Source organism: Marmota flaviventris, chromosome 3, assembly GCF_047511675.1.
Source record: "Marmota flaviventris isolate mMarFla1 chromosome 3, mMarFla1.hap1, whole genome shotgun sequence".
NCBI lineage: Eukaryota > Metazoa > Chordata > Mammalia > Rodentia > Sciuridae > Marmota > Marmota flaviventris.
Window position 1 is genome coordinate 157,636,372 of NC_092500.1, and position 13,051 is coordinate 157,649,422.

Consider the following 13,051-nt stretch of genomic DNA (forward strand, 5'->3'; position numbering starts at 1 on the left):
TTTCAGTCTAATGATTAGCCTCTCTGTTAATCAATTTATACTTAAACTATAGTGCAATATTGCATGGAAAGGGCATGATCACTTCTCCTCTTTCTATATTTGGTTTCATTGTGTTTCTGGATCAGCCAGAATTTCAATGGATGTTTACTATTTCCTTTTCTTTAGGTTGGGTGCACAGCAGAAACAATTTTATTCTCTTAAATATTGCTTTATTATTATTATTATTATTATTATTATTATTATTATTATTATTCACCAAGCTAAATATGGGAGATGCTATTAGCTTAATCAGAGACTTTATATTTGCTATTCGGTTTCAGATCCAGAAAACTTTTCTGCATTTGAAGATCATATAACCAATGTAGCATCACTTAAGCATAAATAAATACCAATGAGGATAATTCAAACACTAAATTTTTCACAGAATTTCAATAAGTGATTTATGTGATGATGAAAACAATAATGTTCTATCAGCATTTAAACAACTAAATGAGGCATTCAACCCAAATGCTTGGGAAAACAGAAGATGCTGACGATATTAAACTTTACTGTAGTGTCCTTTTGTATTTCGGGAAATGACTTATGAAGGGCTCTGTGAGGCCCACTCTTTCTCATATGACTTAGATAAAATTCAAGACTTTTTTTTTTTATTTTCCAAAGGTAATCCTTGATATACCTTCCAAATTCCCATTCTTTGTTTCATAAGTTAACCGATCAACACCCCCACACACACCACCCAGCCTTCTAGACAATTGGACTTCATCAAATTTTAGTTAGGCTTCTTCCCTCCCTAGAGTTTCCCGAATTTGACTCACCTTCAGACTGAGCCTCTGATGAACAGCTACTCCTTAGCTCTGACTCCTGAAATCTGCCTGGTGGCATTCTCTGATCAATTTTCCTGATCAACTGTCCACGTATAGATCAGCTGTCACGAAGAATATCAATCAAAGCCATTCCCAGATAGACAATTTAATCATACTTTGTATATATCTTACTCTCTCATACCTCATTCTTTCTGATTTTATTTATTCCTCCCTATAATCAGAAAAAAATCCCTTTTCTGACTGATCTTCGAGGTCCCTGTACATCTCCTGGTCAGAGTTTCCTCTCTGTCACAGTAGCCCCCTTTTCTATCGCGGTTAGCCCCCTTCTTCCATTCCAGAGGCCCCTGTACACCTATTGCCATAGTCTTTATGAATAATGTCTCCTTCTGAGACCCAATTTAGGATTTGCTTTTGATTTGATAACAGCATGTTGTACCTAAGGAAGAAAATGTAGTATCTAGCCAATATAGAGATTTCATAACTATTGAACTACTTACAGAAAGATACCATAGTGAGGAATTTTAAAAATATTTATTTTTGAGTTATAGGAGGACACAATGTCTTTATTTTATGTTATGTGGTTCTGAGGATCGAACCCTGTGCCTCAGGCATGCTAGGCGAGAACTCTACCTCTGAGCCACAACCCCAGCCTCAATTTTTTTAAATATCTAAATTCTAAAAAGGAATTCTAACATTTTCTTCTTTATGGTTTTTAGTTGACAAAAGTAGTAGGTATGCTAAATACCTTCAACAATTATTGTATGAGGCTTGAAATTCTGATCATGATTTTTTAAAAAAGAGAAATCAAGCCCAATTTAAAATGACATCATACTTTTACCATAGTATTAAATTAAAATCTGGACAGTGATCTCACAAATCTAATTATTCTTAAATTTTTCATGTTTGTACCCTTTTTTTTCAATGTTTCAATTCATCCCCTATCAGATGCCAGGTACTTCTTCCCCCTGAGACCAGCAGAAGCCGATCCACGGGGTCTGAGCCATAGGCTATTGAAAATGGTTCCATGCAGAGGAATAACTTCTGTTGTCCCCACAGGTTCATCTAGATTCATTACCTCACCTACTTCACTACCTCTGCTTTCTGGTATTGGATTTGGGGTTTACTTTGTTTGGACTGGGAGTCCTCTGTGGTAGATGTACTTGCCTCTGCTTTCATTCTTGGCAAGACTGCCATATCAGTGAGGTCCTCCCAGTAGCTGATATCAGTGAGTATTGTCTCCTTTTTACTCCTAATTTACTGTATCATGAGAGACAAAAGGAATTAGGCTGCATTGATAGCATAGAGCATGTAGTAATTTCTAAAAGTCTTTGATGTTAAGGAATAAAGACAGTGAACCACCTTTTCTGGCATTGCTTGGGCAAATAGTTGATTAAGTACTGATTAAAAAATTTTAAAAAAATAGCTAGAGATAAATTGCCTTTATCAGAGTATCTGCAAATACAACTAAATACACACACACACACACACACACACACACTCACTCAGCCCCCTCCCCAACACACTATTTGCATGTAAGTCTACATATAAGTTTCTTGTACATCTAAACCAGATAAGCTTGTATCTTGGTGCATTTTACTGTTTTATATCTTTATTTTTCTTTTACAGCCTGCTTTAGGTGCTCATTTTAGCTTTATTGCATTTGTACAAGATTCTAGAAAATTTCTCTAAGGACAGTGAGGACATACTGAATTTTCATTAATCTCTCCAAACATGCCACAGACAATCTTGAGCTGACATTCTTGTAGGGTGTCGACAGTTCACCCTTAAATAAAAATTTCCAATAGCATGTTTTTTCTTATTCCATCATGCATAATTTACTGAACTGTTGATTGATACAGATGCATATCCAGGATTATATATTTCCAGTAGTAGATTTTTTTGTCTTGGAATAATTTTAAAGATGATAGAAAAGAAATATGATTCTATAGTTTTGTTATCGTGCTAATAATAATGAATTTAGCAGAAAGTCTGTCCTTTGATGTGCGCATGAAAGGGAATGCATAGCCCTTCGATTCCTTTTCTTCCTTCTCTTTATTTTAGTAGTCATCCATGTCACCAGCACAGATAGCAAGTAGTGCTTTTTCATAGTGGCCTGAAGCAAAATTCTGTAAAGAAAAACACATAATGTATATAAAATAAAATCTCATAGTTGTTCTAAAAAAGACCCATTATTCTTCTGCATTGCAGTATGAGAGACCCATGGACCATCAGTCTTTCTAAAATTATTTATTGTTTTAATCTAAAGATTCAATATTTTCTGAGAACTATTCTCAGTTAAAGGTATTGAAAAATTATAACATTGTTATAGTCAATAGTATGTGGCTTATATGAAGACAGTGGAGCCCTAATGTGTATTTGTAAGTACTATAAACTTACATTAAAATGAAATCTTTTCTTCAACTTTAGAAAGAGGTGCCCTGATATTGTTATTATTATAGATCAGTATAGAGTCTGGAAAGCAAATGGATAATGTGTTTCAAAAGATTTAAAAATATTTATACTCATGAATGCTGTAATTTTAACTTAAGAAATATATCTTTAGGAATCTATTATCAGTTATCAATGAACACAGAGATTTAAGACTATAATCAAGATATTATTATATATACTAGTGAAAACTGAAAAGTAATATGTACAATATGCAAGGTAGTTTTTGTATTTTACAGTTTATACACCAGGATACCATGATTCAATAAAAATATCCCCTTTTGGTAGCAAATCGCTATTTATTTCTTACAGTCCTGGAGGCTGGGAAATTCAAGGTCTAGGTGCCAGGAGATTTGGTGTCTGCCTGCTTCTCATAGACAGCCTTCTTCTCTTTCTGATCTCCCATGGAAGAAGGGACAGAGGTGCTCCCTGTGTCTATTTTATAAAGACACTAATCCCATCCCTGGGCTTATCCTTACTATTTAATCAACTCTCAAATACTCAACCTCCTAACACCATCACTATAGAGGAGACACAAGAATTCTGACCACAGAAGCACCTGCCACAACATTTTATTGTAGATTATCTGTGGTAGAGAATTTAGGGCATTTTTGTTTTCTTTTTGTTTTTTTCATAGTTTCCAAATTTTCCAAAAAAAAAAAAAAAGTAATATTATAAAACTAAACTTTGTTAAAAATCAACTATTAATGTTCTTTTATGTAAAATTGTGTCTTTAAGATTCACTGCTTTATATGCACATAGTAAAGTCACATTAATTATCATAAATACTAGTAGACTTCAAGATGGCTGTGATTAATTATAAGAAGTGTATAAGATATAGTTTATTCATCTAGAAAATGAGTGATATGTATTTCTCAGTGGGAAATGTTCATCATCACTGAAAGAGTTTAGCATTTTGAAGGTGGATATAATGAGAGTTTTATCAAAGATAGAGGAATAAGATTTCTTTTAATTGTTCCATCAACTTCTAGAACCACTTTGGCTCTCAAGGGCTTATAAGATCTTCTGGATTTTGTGGTTTCTTGATCTTGGGTTGTTGAGTTGTTTCTGGTTTACTCTGTCAGTAAACTAAAAAGCTGTTTCTTACTATTAGAAATTTCAGTGGCAAACACCGTGAGCCAGATAACAGTGCTTATCTATGTGCAAAATATACATGAAGATAGATTCTCAGTACCCTGTCCTAGGTCTAAATTCTCTGCTCTACCATCTTGAAAGTCGTTGTGATTTTTGTTTGAAGAAAGGGCCAAGCATTTTATTTTTCACCGCCCCCCACCCCCACTCCGAAAATTAGATAGAGGGTCTCACATACTCTGGTAATTCTTTGCTAGGTTTTACAAAAAAACCTAGGGTAAAGTTCAGAAGGATCAGAATGAAGCAATTGCTTGTTTACTTCTGAATCATGGTTTCTTTGCTTTCTAAAGGTTAAAAGGATAAAGCTGTGCAGATTTTCACATAACAAGTAATGTTAAATTCCTCCTGATCACAGTTGATGGTACTTGACTGGCTGCCCTGCCTTCCATGATAACGAAATAAGAATCTTCTTCAGGATTATGGGGTCTTGCTGCAAGATACATTTTTCTAGACCTGAGCATACCTCAGAATTTAGCTCTTGCAGCATAATTACAGGGGATGAATATTTTACATGATGGTGTCAATGATTTTGCTTAAAATAAAGACAAAAAATCTTCTGTCTGGTAAAGGGATTTTCTTTCCAACCTGTTCATTTCATGTATTAAAGGTTGTCTAAACTGTGAAAGCAGTTAATCACATCAGAAGAGTTAATTTTTTAGACTGTAAATGAAATTATTTAAATGAAAGCTTTTATCTCAGTTTCAAAAAGTAGGAGACTTACTTTGATATCATGAAATAGGGATTTTCCATATCTCTCTTTGTAGCATTTCCTTATGGTCATCAGGTCTATTTCACTTCTGGCAATTAGTATCCGGATTACTGTTTTATTATGAAAACCAAAGTCCTAAAAGATTCAGGAAAAGGGAGGAAAAACAAGAAAACAGTGCCTTAAAGTCAGCATGTCCAATGGCCACTCATCTCTTTCTGCAACAATCTGCTCTTTGACCCGTGGTCTTCAAACTGTAAACACATCACTGTCCCCACAATCTCCAGGTCAGAGCCTGAGAGCTGCCCTGTGACTTCACTTTCCTCCCCGTGCTCTCACACTGAGCCATCCTCTTCCATCTGTCTTCCTAACTTAAACCCCAGGGTCATGCCCTTGACTCTGACCACCAGCCCTCTGTAGTAGTTCCGGCCTTTCCCAGTCTTCAGTCTTCACACTGTCTCCTTCCCTCTGCAGGGTGAACTGCACATCTGATCACAGGTCTTCCTAGGTAAACCTGCTTCCCCGTGGGGATACATTCTGCACTCACGTGAGCACTGGCCAGTCTGAGACAGCAATTACGTTTTCACTATTGAAATATTGTAAAACTAAGAATTCTAGGTACTTAAAATATTTGCTGGTGAAAATTCAAATACTGAAAAACAAAGTCCACATTTGCACTAGTCCCCGGAAATATTCATGAAGGCAGGTGTGTGTGTTGGGGGGGGGGGGGGGGAGTCAGACTTTTTTTAAAAAAAATGGAGTTATGATGACATCTGGTGGCCACTAAGTGTAATCTGATTTTTTGATGTGAATGTTTTAGATGTAGATCTAACGATTTTTTTTTTTTTAAATAATTAGAGGTGACTAAGATGAATGTTTAACAAAATTTCGTATTTTAAATTGTAGATACTTCAGAGTGCTTGGGGGAAAAGGGTGATGAAAAGAGTTTTTTGACACTTGAGGTCCTCATGTATAAAAAAAATTGATTACTAGAATACACACCCTTCCTCTTTACCTCCAAACCATTTGTGAATACAGATACCTTCTTTCATCTCTGGTAACACACTGAGCAAAGATATAGTTTTAGTTATCACTGAAATAAGTGTCCCTGAATTTGAATATAGTCAGACTGAGAGTAATTGCTTCTATTTTTCCAGGATCATTCACAAGTAAGGCTTTATTTTGTTTTTGTAGCGGTTGGTTCTTTCTCCTATATTCTGAGCTGGCATAGATTTTCCTCATGCATCAGTAAAACAAACTTTAAGCATGAGATATACAGTTAAATATTCTTGGTATTAACATATCTGTCCTGTGCACTGGCTTTTTCCAAGAAGTTGGCCTGTAAAAAATTACTTCAAAGATAAAACACCCTGATTATTAAATTTATTGTAATATCAGCTTGTTTTTTAATAATTTTCATCAAGTTTTCAAGGCTATGAAATAGTAGAGTGACATTTATGAGACCCTTTCTTTTTTAAAATATGCTTCATACACATTATGGATAAAATGTACACTACCTGATGCACTTACTTTCCTCAAACATGATTGCAACAAAGGATGTGTGATTGAATATCACATTAAAGCATGAAACATTCCCATTTAATTATAAGAATAACTTTAGAGTTTATTGTTTGCTAGTTATCTAAATAGTTTTTGAAAAGCTAATACTTCATGCTTTAAGATAATCACTGACATTATTTTGTGTTTTTAAACTTCAAAATTATAGCTGTTTTTTGCTGAGAGTTTGTAATGGTTTAACATTTTGTTATGATGTCATATGTTTTATACTCGTGTAAGTATGAGGTAGCGGGTCTATGGATATATACAAAAGCATTTGGATTTACCACTTTCTTTAAATGCCAAGAAACTCTAAAGCACATGAAGGACAGAGACTCCAAAGAACAGTATTACTTAGGTATCTAAATTTGATGTGGAAAGCATTATTTTTACACAATGGGTCCTCCTTTTGGTGTATAGCACATTATTTTCACTTGGGCATATTTCTTTGAAATGTATGTATTTAAATACAAGAGGGAAATATGAGTCAATATTTAAATAATGGAAGAAAAATCAAGAAAAACAGATACTATATCTGAAGAAATTTTTAAAATATGCAGGTCTTACTTACATGTATTGCACTATATAATCTATAAGCAAAATAGGCTGGTTTGTCTCGAACGCAGAGAACTGGGAGAAATTAGAAAAGTAATGTTAGTGAAGAGACATGATTTCTTAAGAATTCATGAAATAAGATGAACATGTTTTTTCATGTTACAATCTTCACATTGTGTTATAGTATCCACACAGAGTAATAGCAATGTTATAGCTCATCAAAAAAAATACACAGCAACAATATTCTAATGATCCATTCAGATTTTCATTTCATCTATCTCTTGGAACTTGGTCAGCTTCTTCCTCTAACTGATGAAGAAAACTTTATCTTTTTCAACTGAAAATTAAACAGTGCTTCAAAAAACCCTAGGTTATCACCACTATTATTGATTTTTTATTATCAAAGGATTTAATGTAACAAAGACCACATGTGATTCATTCTGAAGGCTATGCATTTATATGACTTTTCAAAGTAAATTATAGTTAAGGTCCACGTGATTTCTCATTAAGAGGCTTCATTCATATTCCTTATAGATTCCTGGGAAGCTCTGAAGTCTCTTTTATTTATTTATTTATTTATTAGTTCTAATCAATTATACATGACAGTGCAAAGCTCTTTGATTCATTGTACACAAATGGAACAGAATTTTTCACTTCTCTGGTTGTGCATGAAGTAGAGTCACACTATTTGTGCAATCATACATGTACCTAGGGTAATGGTATCCATCTCATTCCATCATTTTTCTTAGCCCTTGCCTCCTCTTCCCCTCCCCTTTGCCACATCCAAAGTTCCTCCACTCATCCCATGCTCCTCCATATGGATTAGCATCAACTTATCAGAGAAAACATTCGGCCCCTGGATTTTTTGAGATTGAAGGGCATCTAGGTTGCTTCCACAGTTAAACAATTGTGAATTGTGCTGCTATAAACACTGAAGTGTCTGTGTCACTGTAGTATGCTGTTTCCAAGTTCTTTAGGGTATAGACCCAGGAGTGGGATAGCTGAGTCAAAAGGTGGTTCCATTCCAAGTTTTCTAAGGAACCTCCATACTGCTTTCCAAATTGGTTGCTTCAATTTACAGTCCTACCAGCAATGTATGAATGTGCCTTTTACCTACATCCTCACCAACACTTATTATTGCTTGTATTCTTGATAACTTCCATTCTGACTGGAATGAGATGAAATTTTAGAGTAGTTTGAATTTTCATTTCTCTAATTACTAGAGATGTTGAATATTTTTTCATATATTTGTTGATTGATTGTATATCAAAGTCTTTTAAGAAGAAACAGTAAGGATGATAACAGGCCTGGCCAGTTTATATGTCATCAAATTGAAATGGTTATAGTTTTGGAAGACCTAGAGCCTGATGAATGTGCACTGTTGATTTTAGCCATTCAGTATTATTTATTTGAATAATAGACTAATACATAAATGAATAATGTATGAGACTATAACTTCTAGCCAAAATAAAATCATCATAACAAATTAATTCAAGTAATTGTTTTCGATTGTGAGAACATAACTTTTATCTTTTATTATTTTTACTTTGAAGAAAAGTTAACCTGATAATCATTTTTTCCCTCAAAGCACTAGGAATGGCATCAGGGTATCAGGCATGCTACGCAAGTACTGTCCCACTAAGCTACACCCATAGTCCTTTGTGATTACTCTGGAGTGGCTGCTAGACTGCGATGGCTGGGTGCAGGGATATCTCAACCTTGTAAACTATGCTAAGCCCAAGGCCAATATCATCCTAAATGGAGAAAAACTGAAAACATCCCCTCTAAAAACTGGACCAAGACAAGGATGGAAATCTCAATATTCACTTATTCAACAATTATCCAAGTGCTCACTAGATAAATAACTACTGGGGGAATATTTCACAATGACTTTTCATTTATAGGTCTGGGATTGGGTGTTCTCAAGTTCAAGTGCAGCACAAGATAAAGCGTGAGTAATTCCATAGTAGCTTTACAAATGACTACCACTGTTTTTTCTTCTATGGAGATCTCATTCCTTAGGAAGGCCTGGGAGGTGTGTCTCTCTCATAGTAACTTGTAGAATTCACCACTGAGAAACAACTTGGTAAGTCTCTTTTATGGTAGGACTGACTCCTAAAGGTGAATATACTGGAAAGTCTCTTTCTCTCTCACACACTCATGCTCCCCCAAAACAAACAAACAAAAATACCTCCAAAACAAAAGAACAACAACAACAACAAACCCCTCTTCCTTCTGGGAGGAAAGGAAGCCACATTGCTAGAATTTATCTGCTCTTGGACAAAGGAATGAAAGTCAATAAATACAAAATGAACTTTACAGTATGAAAACTGTCATTCCTGATAGAAAACATCAGATAATTCTGCTTCCCGGTATGAAACCTGAACCAGCCTTTAGGGGAAGATGTCAGTTTATTAATGCCATTAGGCCTCCAGCTTAGTGCCCTGTATCAGTAACTGATATACATTCCTTCTACAGAGTTCACAACCCTTTTAAATAGTTGCATTCAGGGGGAAAATGACTCAATAAAGAGCTTCAATTCGGTCAGAGCCAGTCAGCATTTGTTGTGAAATAGAAGTTCTGCTGTGCACCCAATAAATTATTACTTACCAATTGCCACCAACAGCTCCTTAAAGTATCCATCATAGCAATCATTAATGGCATCTACCACATCTTGCCCAGAAATATTTTGAAATTCCTGGAAAACTTAAAAAAAAATTGATGTAATTCAAAGGAAATTTTGTAAATATTCCAAACTTAAATATAGATATTGATTAGATTGTTTTACATACTGAAGGTATTTTCTCTAAAATAATTGAAAATACTACCATCAGTAGTATTGATTTCTATGCTTTGAAATAAATACAATACTCTAAAAGTTAGTGGAGTTGGTATAAATCTTCAAAGACTTGCTTTTGCTCTGTCCTCCTTGGGAACAACTGCCACCTCTAGTAGGACTCACTGACTCACTGCTGATTTAAATTCAGAGGAAACACAAGACCAGACATTATTTATGAGCCATTTGTTTAGGACATACATAGAAATAAATCAGACTTATTTCAACAGTAAATTTTCTGCTAGAGCTTAAATATGAAAAATTATTGTAAAAATCCTGAGTGATGATTAAAACAGTGATCATAAGACCTATAAAGAATATTATATATATATATTAGAGTTGTGGCTCAGCTGTAGAGTGCTCACCTAGCATGCATGAGGCCCTGGGTTCCATCCTCAGCACCACATAAAAATAAATAAGTTAATTAAAGATATTGTGTCCAACTACAACTAAAAAATAAGCATAAAAAAGAATATTCTGAGAAATATGAAATCACCTTTTGATAAGCATTATTAGCAAAATTGTGCTTAATTAAGCTTCTTATTTAGGAATTTACTTATGTGGTTTTATCCCAAGAAACTTTTAGTTCTCCATTTTTTATAGCAAATTAGAAGCAAGGAGGTATGGTCTTATTGTATTTATATATATAATTGACATTAGAAAATATAAAGATGGGAGTTCAATTAGGGTAGGTCATCTTTTAAAAATTTTTAATGACTTTTGTGTTTTACATAAATTTTTTTTAATAGGGGGAAAAAGAAAAGTACAATAGTTTGAAGAAACTCAAACAAAGTGCAAATGAATATGAATTACCTCTAAAACCAATACGATGCTACCTCTTTTGCATAAATCATGATATCAGTAATGAACCTGACTCATGATGCGCTGATTAAACTATGTTCACTTTTCAAGATAACATATAGACAACATACCCAGTAGCAAATAGCTAATACAGCTCTAAAACAGTGATAATTTTCAAGAGATTCAATATTTGGAAGTTATAAAATTCATTTATTAGAAAAATAAAATTATGGGGAAAACTTTTTTCTTAGTAATGCCATTAAATGAGGCATATATGTATAACTTATAATCCAAAATAATTGTCTTTGTGATAGCCAATTTTCCTCTATTTCTATGCAACATTTTCTCTCTCTTTTTTTTCTACTTAACTACTTGCTTTTTATTATATAATCAGTTAAGTAGCTGGAAAGAAGATTGATTTCTAATTACCCAGCCACAGCTGCTGGTAGCTCTTGTTGCACAGGATCATCTGTAGCATGGTTTTATGTTCTCCAGTTTTCTGCTGACACGCTTCCCACAGGACCTGAAACCCACAGTCAGGAAGGAGCATCAGAATCAGCTCAGACCATCAGAACAAAGGTTCTTTAGAGCCTGTTGGAGGGCTGGATCTAGTTACCATTGCATCCTGAGCAGCCATAGCAGGGTCTGTGTATCCCTCCTCCCTGGTTCCCTGTAAAGTAAACATAGATTTCCTTTTAAATGTTCTTAATCAACAATCCATGTGGTATTTTTTTTTTTGGGGGGGGAGGGCTTAATCATACTGTTGTCTTTATTTTTGTGTATTTGTGAGGATTTCCATAATAAATATTTTTTAAATTGAGTTTTGTTTTAATAGTGTTATACTATAAAACATCAAAAAGTTTCCTTCTTTATGAAGATTTCCAGACAGAAAAATAGAATTTTCTGATGGACCATTAATTAGTACATTAACTTAAATTTTCTAACAAGTTATTTAGAAACTGACAACGAAAAATAATTTTTAAAAGATTGTACAAATTACTGTTACTATACCAATAAAAGACCACCAAAAGTTGGAATTTTAAGCCAAAAGCAGAAAGGTTTGATAAATCTAACATTAAATCTAGGTAAGGGTGTGGGCTCTAGAGTCATTAAGATCTAGGTGTGTATTCTAGCTCTGCTCTGTTAGTTCTATATATTTTTGGCAGATTATTTGATTTCTGTAAACCTCAGGGACCATGTCTATAATATTAGGATAAGATTTCTTGATTAGTAAAAGCACTGACCACAGGGCCTGGCACGTGGTAAGTATTCAGTAAAGGATTCCAGCAAATCTACTACCCCATTTCGGTCTTAAATGCATATTTTTCCATATTCTAACATCTCTGAAATTTAGATGTATCCTATAATTGATGGCATTAATTCAAGGAGTTTTTCCTTCCTTAGTGGTATATCATAAAATAATGGAGCATTATTACAAATTGATAACATCTAACATTCAATATAACATAGAATATCAATCATGATAAAGCTATATTCCCAATTTCTACTTTAAGACTATTCTAATAATGATTATGATTTTTTAAAAATTTCAAAAGCTGAGGAAAATATTTTCAATACATCATGAACAGAACAATTTTGACACAATGATTTTGTGAAAAAATGGTTTATCAATTCCATTTTTGTATAAAACATATGGGAGAAACCTAGCCAATCAACACACATTGTCACCACATGAATAGGTACTTTATCAAACTTTGAGTCTAAGAACATAGAGCTCCCCCATGTGGTATTATTCAATCAAAAATCCTTGAACCACTGAACTCTTTGGTAATTCCTGAGGAAGTTCTCAAGTTATTTGGAACAAGACGGTCTCCATTTCTTGAATACTTTTTGAAATATTATATAGGCTTTTTTAAAAGGGTGTTATGATTTGGATATGAGGGGTTTCTCCCCAAAGCTTTGGGTTTTATATGGCAAAAAAAGTGAAATGATTTTATACAGTTCAGAAGTGAAATGATTGGACTATAAAAGATGTAACCTAATCAGTCCATTCCTAGTTTGAATGGACTGACTGGGTGGCGATGGTAAGTAGGTGGGGTGTGTCAGAAGAGGTGGGTTACTGGGGTGTGCCCTGGAAGGGTTCATCTTTCCTGTGACCCCTTACTTCTTCCCTCATTCTCTCTCTTCCTGGCTGCCATCAGGTGAGCATCT

The 13,051-nt window shown here is 34.3% G+C and overlaps 1 protein-coding gene across 1 annotated transcript in view; it reads right to left on the minus strand.

Moving 5' to 3' along the window:
- Positions 1 to 2,881: 2,881 nt before the first annotated feature.
- Positions 2,882 to 13,051, minus strand: part of Anxa10 (annexin A10) — a 59,653-nt gene continuing 49,483 nt past the window's right edge. The window contains exons 7-12 of the mRNA XM_071609317.1: positions 11,496 to 11,549; positions 11,309 to 11,402; positions 9,853 to 9,948; positions 7,259 to 7,317; positions 5,146 to 5,268; positions 2,882 to 2,950 (exon numbers count right to left, since the gene is read on the minus strand). Coding sequence (XP_071465418.1) covers positions 2,882 to 2,950; positions 5,146 to 5,268; positions 7,259 to 7,317; positions 9,853 to 9,948; positions 11,309 to 11,402; positions 11,496 to 11,549 — 495 coding nt within the window. The remainder of the gene's footprint in view (positions 2,951 to 5,145; positions 5,269 to 7,258; positions 7,318 to 9,852; positions 9,949 to 11,308; positions 11,403 to 11,495; positions 11,550 to 13,051) is intronic.